We start from the raw sequence: 7,500 nt of genomic DNA, 5'->3' as shown, positions 1-7,500 counted from the left end.
CACCGCCATTTAGTAATCTCAGTTGCCAAGCCCTCTATCCAAATATGGAAGATAGGTCACGTGCATTATCGAATGAATATTTCTTGAATTATCGAATAAATTTTGCTGGAATCATCGAATGAATATTGCTTGAATTGTTTTATAAATGGAGGAAAGAATCGAAAGCGTATCAAGGCGAATTTATTGAATTTTGCTACAAGTTTATCGAATGTATTGAACAAACTCAAATATATTTGAATTTTATTGTCAATATGTGGAAATTATCAAACGCATCTACGCGATATCGAATATTGACACATTTCGGCAACCATAAATCTGTGGACTAAGAATCACAAAGGATGCTGTCAGACATGTTGCACTTTATAAGACTGAGTTGGCTCACTGACCCCCTGCTCTTCGTTTTCTCCTTCACCTCAAATCGAAGCGGATTGATGTAGAAAGGTACAGTGACTGAATTATCAAACGTAGGCGAACACAAGCAGGTGGTAGGATCCGGACTGGGGAATTAACAAATCGAAAGTGGTTCAGCGTGTTGTCTGTGCTCTTTCAGTACGCACACTCTCATTGGTCAATAGCTGTGTTTAAATGACAGTATGGAAACACGGCTGTGACATCACACGAATTTTGATCGGTTATGTAGTGTCACACGCGCGTTTTGATTGGCTGGTAGAAAATATAAGTGTGTATCAAGAAATCTGTTTCAATCAAGAAGTAAAAAAACCAGCATTTACCTTCATTTGTCGAATTATCTTTGAGGAATATTTTATAAAAGCAATAGAGGACTTTTTTCTCGTGTTTCCATAGTCTCATCTAAACACTCGGGGGAGTTGGGCGAACTCTCAACAGTTTTGCAAACCCTCGACTGCGTCTGGGGTTTGCATAACTGTCTCGAATTCTCCCAACTCCCCCTTGTATTTAGATGAGGCATAGACCTTATTCATAAATGGCGGTCAATTTATAATTCTTTTGTCGAAGTGCAAATTAGCCTACCAAGCCTCCTTACCATACAGTGAATTGAAAAGAATTCTTGCTTTAAAATGAGGCTTGGTAGGCTAATTTACACGTGGACAAAAGAATTATAAATGTGACCGCCATTTATGAATAAGGTCTATGGGAACACGGAAAACGTCCTCTATTGCTTAAATCGACAACGATACACGTATTCATCATCACCACTGTGATGACGAATATCGCTGTCGACAAGAGTACAGACAACGCTGAACCACTGTCGATTCGTTTTTTACCACAATATTCAACGCCAAAGAAAGTGTTTATTTCAGAGCCTGTCCAAAATCAACCAAGCGACAGCCTGTCAACGATACTAAGTTTTAGCAAAGACAATAGCGTTTTCAGAATCACCTCTTTAAACATTAGACAAACCCATTTTCACTTGTCTCTTCTTAGCTCTCCTCCTAAACCTTTGGTCACAAAACAGTTCCAGGGTTTTCTTAATTTTTCAAACACAGGTGGATTTATTTCCTCTTGTCAGTAAAGCTTTAACATGCCCATGTTTACCGAAAAAGACATTGCGCGCTTCTAGTTCCATCGTTTTGATTGGGTACTCGCCGGTGATTTTCGGATTTTCCGTCTGTGAGAAATTCAACGCGCCCAATGTCGTTGGTTGAACATGGGCCTTTAAAAGTAAATTCCGAAAAATCACTCGAGGTTTCAGAGTTCTGCAGCATTCCTTTGGAGCGGCAAACATGCTTTACAAATAATTAAATCACTTACGCCAAAACTTTGACAAAGTTCTTCCTCTTCTGTGCAGTCAACCTAGGGAACACAAGACAGATAAAAAAGTCACTGCATACGAGCCAGAAGGCCCATCAGGCCCATCAGGCCGGAGCTTATCCCGGTTTCCATGGCATGAAGTGACTAGGAGTATTTCTACTCCCCCCCCCCCCCCCCCCCAGGATAGGACGCCAGTCCATCGCAGGGTTACCTCCCAGCATTAAATTCGCCGGTACCCATTTACACACCTGGGTGGAGAGAGGCACCGTGAGAGTAAAGTGTCTTGCCTAAGAACACAACACAATGTCTCCGGCTGGGACCCGAACCCGGACCACTCGCAGGTAAGAATAGACCAGAATAAACTTAATTTGAACGGAGTAACAAATACAGTACAAATCCAATGTATACTGTTTTCCAATTTGGTCTACCAAATACACATCATAATTACGATGGTCATTCTTTGAACCAACACTAGCTCAATAAAGCCACATTTCCTGAGATATAAGTGAACTTCATAATTCTAAATCAAAACAACTAAATGTTGAAAACAAAGAAGGCCGACTCTAACAATACTTCATCCTCTTATTGAAACCATTTTAAGTGCAAAATTGCTGTAATAGGAATCAGGTGATCAGTACTGTATGTCCAAAAATGCAAGGTTATAATAATAATAATAATCATCATCATCATCATCATCAATTCATTACTTCCAGAGCGCTATTTCAAAAAAAATTAATAGGTCAATTGCGCTTTACAACTCTTGATAAAATAAATACAGCATTAAAATCTCCGATTCAAATGAAATGATAGGTTACAAATCTAAATATCCCTATAAAGTCTCTTGTATTAACCATCACTCAAAAAATTGCCTAAGAAGAAATGTCTTGATTGGCTTCTTGAACATTTCAACAGATTAAATAGCGCGCAGATGTAACGTGAATCCGCTCCACAAATGCGGCACTGCATCCTGAAAGGCGGGGGCCACACAGGGTTACCAACATCTTACCCCCAGGTGGGTCTAATAAAATGCCTGAGTTGACTAGGTGCCGGACAATTTTATCCCAAACTTCAACATCACTCGCGACAATCTTTTCCTAGAGTAAAAAGGAAAGCTGTCTTTGCGCTGAGGTAAAAATAACGCTGACCTCTGTTGGAAACAGAAAGAAAACGTTTCGACTTAACACGACACTTCGCACTGGATATCACTAAATTGAGCGTGCATCTAATAGACCAATTTCGATGTATTAAAATTCAGTTCTCAACAAAAGCCATCATCTCGAGGCTCTGGGGAATAAATATAAGGATTTGTATGAGTTTATTCCCAAAAGCCTCAAGATGATGCCTTTTGTTTTGGACTGAATTTTAATACATCTAAAGAGGGCTATTCCTTGCGTTTCTGGATATCAAGGAATTCACACACGGCTGAGTCCAAAAAATTGCCTTCCCCCAGCATTTAAGAGGCAGCGTCCGGCTCGTTTAGCCTTACTGGACCAATGGATAGCAAGAAGGAAAGCTATATTTTCAGAAAATCAAAATCAAAATCAAAATAAGCAATCTTTGAAGCCCAAAGGCTCAAGATTTCGCCTTTCAAGTTTTAAGTATACAAGATTACAAATCCACAGTTTTTATAACTTTTATGAAAATATCTTTGCTTGACGACAACGATCTTTGAAGGTCCGTTATTTTCATTTTGGGCAAAACATTGACCGACATTGGTTCAACAAAAGTTGAACGGAAGTTGGGCAAATGTTGGACGCAAAAACAAAGTTGTGCGGAGGCCGTTCAAATGGTTCCAACATTGCGCCAACATTGCGCCAACATAAGAAGAACCAACACTTACTAGAAACCAGTCTCTCTCGTCCAGATAAACTACGCCATATTGACTTTTGTGGCCTGATGTGAGCATGCGTGTGTTCTACAATTGTTGAACAGAGTGTTCAAACGACTTCAACACCATTAAACATTTTCGAGAACAAAGGAAAAGTTGAATCGATGTTGAATGAAAGTTTAAACTGATTTAACGTTGATTCAACACGCTTTGAACAAGCTTTCAACATTTTTTACGCTTTCAACAATGTTGGACGACCTGTTCAAACGCACCGAACATTTGGTTCAACAAAGCGTTCAATGCATGTTGAAGGGCCTTTACATGCACGTGAAACAAACCCGAGACCAGTTCTTAAAGGGGCGTTGAAAATACTCACAAGATTGCTGCATTGCATTTCTACGCATAGTGCTTGGCACCAAAATCTTGCATGACATTTTCAACCACTAACAAGTAGAGGCCAAACCAATTGATTGCGACCTGTTGGCAGGCATTACTAAACCAGAAAACAGCGAAACACCGAAACAGCTGTTTCAGTTTTTTACTTTTTTTTTCTCGAACACTGAAACTCACAAGGAAGCAAAATGAATTCACCAGATGCTGATCCTGTTGAGAATTTTTCGGCATCTGCAAAGAGGGTAGGCTCCGTCTCCAGTCGTGCATGTCTCGATGCGCAACCTTGGTACAAATTTAAGTCTTGTTTCGGTGTTTCGTTTCGCTGTTTCGTGGTTTAGTAATGCCCCCTGTTCACACATGTTTTTCCCGCGCTTTGAGCTAGATCAATGCATTTGTCTTGCGCTATGATTGGTTGTTTTCCATATTGGCATATGTTGTGAGTGGCTAAAGTCATTACTTTGGTTTCAGTTCTACAGATCCAATTGAAACAAACTTATGCATCACTGAGCCAGTAAAGACTTCTCACAAATGACTTCCAAACCTTGGCAATTCTCGGACCAGAAGAACTGTCTGCACACTTGTTGGCGAGCTGATCCCAGATAGGAGCAAGTTCCTGACAGTGCCGACACCTACAGTCAGATTAACACAAGGATAACGATAATGACGATGATGATCAAGACGATAGCAACTGTCTTTCCACATTGAAACAGACTGTTATCTGCTAGTTAGTCCACAGGCGCCCAAAGAAATTTGCGGTTGACAAAACTACGGTCTACCACCCCGGTAAGGCTCAGTTCGTTATCAAAGGTCGAAGCCGTGGCCTCAGTATGTGGTGTGGAAGCGTACGTGTCGAAAGCTGTTTTCCTGCAATATTACCGCCTGAGGTCGCATGCAGGACTGCTATTGCGTTGATGGTGGGTTAAAATGAAAGTTTAATCTTTGTCAATTAATTGTGATGTGGAATTGTGACCGTGGGAACATTTTATCTAGGAATATTTGACTCAAATTGGGGGCACCTGAGAATTTAGTTTCCAGCCTTGGGATTTTATTATACCGTTGAAAACCAAAAATTGTGAAATGGCTCAAATCGCGTGGGATCTGGAAAATAACCACACAGGAAGGAAGCTACCCACGTTGGCAATACGGCTAAGCTTCTTAATTGAGAATTTTTCAAAATAATTATCTTCTTCAGCTTTTTATCGGGATTCCCATACAAATTCTTATATTTTTGTCGGCCATGCTCACACTGAGCTTGGGCGCCTGTGGTTATTACTGCTCTTTTATACCGCCTGCTTAGGACGAGTGCATATGAAAGAACCCATCATCAGTGATCCAAAAGAATATTGAAACAGCTCAACCAAGAATTTTTCAATCTCTTTTAAAATAGCCCACGCTCCATCCATGATATTCTGGACACAACTTATCTTCAATCATTGTTTCATAATTCTCAAGGAAACTTCAATACGAAAGAACAAGGACATTTCTCCTAAAAGCCTTGTAGTAGCATAACGATATTTCTCTTAAGTTTCTTCACAGGATAGTCAGAATAGTTACACTGTACAAAGCCTCGTCGACACTACGATCAAAATAGTTTGTTGAGAGTGGCTAATGTATTAGGTCTATCCTACTTGATCATGTCATTCTTTCACATTTCTTTGAGGTTGCGTTAAAATTGAAGAACGTGTCAATTCAAGGTAAAACAAACCAATAGACAGATCCAGCATCAAGTTTACGGCAAATTGCAAACCTCAAACTACAATTTGCATATTGACAAAAAAGGAAGAATCGTGTTTGAAACTTAGCTCATTCCTTGCCTGTTTGCTACAGGTATCAGGTACCTTCTTAAAAGAAAGGGTGGATAAGAATAAGGAATTTTAATGCTCTTGAGACAAGAAGCAGCCTGCTGTTCGCCACTTCACATAAACATGAAGCCTGATCTATCTATTATCAGCCGTAAAATGACTGAATTTCAGAAGTAAGCTTACCAAGGCGCATAGAACTTAACAAATGTTGTCCCGACGCTGATCATTGCATCAAAAGTACTGTCAGTTAGTTGGAATGGCTCTATCTGTAAAAAAGAATAACAGTAATAGTTTTGAACCTCATGTTAGATACCCTGGTCTCAGAGGTTTTTATTGAGCTGCGAGAGAGCCGCGAAGGGCCACGAGTGGCGAGAGTGGCGAAGCGGCGAGAAGAGAGAAACCTCTGGTTATCTTAGACTTGAATCTCACTTTCATGCAGACGCCAGCTGTCAAAACGACTCAAATTGACAATTTCAAAAGGGACCAATGGCAAATTAGCTATCACGCGTCCCCTCGGTATTACCAATTAAACGAACCAATCATATTGATTTGCGTGTTTGTTAAAATATCAACCAATCCGAGCCTGAGGGTCAGATCCTGACCCTGGCATCTGCATGAAAGCGAGATTCAAGTCCAAGGTAAACCAAATGTTTTTCTCTTTCTCCCCACCTCGCTACTCTCTCACGGCTCAAGAAAAACCTCTGAGACCAGGGTACATGTCATATATCAATTCATGCAGAAAGACTGAGTCATTGCCACCCATTATTGGCTCAGTTTCTGACGTACAACATACAGGCTTCCTGTCATAATAAACCATTTAAATTCTGTTATTCTATAGCTTACATGTAGTTCTAATGCTTGACAGCTTACTTGGTAGCTGTAGCCAAGAAGCGAGAAATTAGTTGAAATCAAACTTGTTCAGTATCACAAGCTAACAGCTAAGAAATGATATCAAATATTAATAGATAATAATAACAATGGCACTGGGGCACTAAAATTAGTTAGGCATGGACCTCTGGATCTTCAGAGCATGGTCATGGGCTCAAATCCCGTAGAAGCTACCTGAATTTGTCAGTTGCCTAGAAGAGACAATTGCTTAAATTACTTGACCTGCTCCCAACTGAGTGGCTTCATAGCTCAGTTGGTAAAGCATTGCACTGGCATTGCAGAGGTCATGGGCTTGAATCCCGTAGAAGCTGCCAGAATTTTTCAGTTGCCTAGAAGAGACAATTGCTTAAATTACTTGACCTGCTCCCAACTGAGTGGCTTCATAGCTCAGTTGGTAAAGCATTGCACTGGCATTGCAGAGGTCATGGGCTCAAATCCCGTAGAAGCTGCCTGAATTTTTCAGTTGCCTAGAAGAGACAATTGCTTAAATTACTTGACCTGCTCCCAACTGAGTGGCTTCATAGCTCAGTTGGTAAAGCATTGCACTGACATTGCAGAGGTCATGGGCTCAAATCCCGTAGAAGCTGCCTGAATTTTTCAGTTGCCTAGAAGAGACAATTGCTTAAATTACTTGACCTGCTCCCAACTGAGTGGCTTCATAGCTCAGTTGGTAAAGCATTGCACTGACATTGCAGAGGTCATGGGCTCAAATCCCGTAGAAGCTGCCTGAATTTTTCAGTTGCCTAGAAGAGACAATTGCTTAAATTACTTGACCTGCTCCCAACTGAGTGGCTTCATAGCTCAGTTGGTAAAGCATTGCACTGACATTGCAGAGGTCATGGGCTCAAATCCCGTAGA

At 40.7% G+C, this 7,500-nt stretch overlaps 1 protein-coding gene and 4 non-coding genes across 5 annotated transcripts in view; 4 read left to right on the top strand and 1 right to left on the bottom strand.

Annotated features, from left to right (window-relative positions):
* LOC138003082 (thioredoxin domain-containing protein 5-like) overlaps positions 1–7,500 on the bottom strand; it is a 24,436-nt gene that overhangs the window by 1,866 nt on the left and 15,070 nt on the right. The window contains exons 9-11 of the mRNA XM_068849026.1: positions 5,938–6,020; positions 4,494–4,581; positions 1,732–1,773 (exon numbers count right to left, since the gene is read on the bottom strand). Of these exons, the coding sequence (XP_068705127.1) occupies positions 1,732–1,773; positions 4,494–4,581; positions 5,938–6,020 (213 nt within the window). The remainder of the gene's footprint in view (positions 1–1,731; positions 1,774–4,493; positions 4,582–5,937; positions 6,021–7,500) is intronic.
* On the top strand, positions 7,019–7,091 carry Trnaa-ggc (transfer RNA alanine (anticodon GGC)). The gene has a single exon. It is a non-coding gene; the product is annotated as a tRNA-Ala (tRNA).
* On the top strand, positions 7,157–7,229 carry Trnav-gac (transfer RNA valine (anticodon GAC)). Its single transcript has one exon. It is a non-coding gene; the product is annotated as a tRNA-Val (tRNA).
* Positions 7,295–7,367, top strand: Trnav-gac (transfer RNA valine (anticodon GAC)). Its single transcript has one exon. It is a non-coding gene; the product is annotated as a tRNA-Val (tRNA).
* The window catches only part of Trnav-gac (transfer RNA valine (anticodon GAC)), a 73-nt gene continuing 5 nt past the window's right edge, over positions 7,433–7,500 (top strand). Inside the window, exon 1 of the tRNA in view lies at positions 7,433–7,500. This exon is cut by the window's right edge and continues 5 nt beyond it. This is a non-coding gene — a tRNA (tRNA-Val).

This window comes from Montipora foliosa, chromosome 5 (genome assembly GCF_036669935.1).
Source record: "Montipora foliosa isolate CH-2021 chromosome 5, ASM3666993v2, whole genome shotgun sequence".
In the NCBI taxonomy this organism is placed as follows: Eukaryota; Metazoa; Cnidaria; class Anthozoa; order Scleractinia; family Acroporidae; genus Montipora; species Montipora foliosa.
Note: the sequence above shows the minus strand (reverse complement) of the source record. Positions and strands in the feature narration are given on the sequence as shown.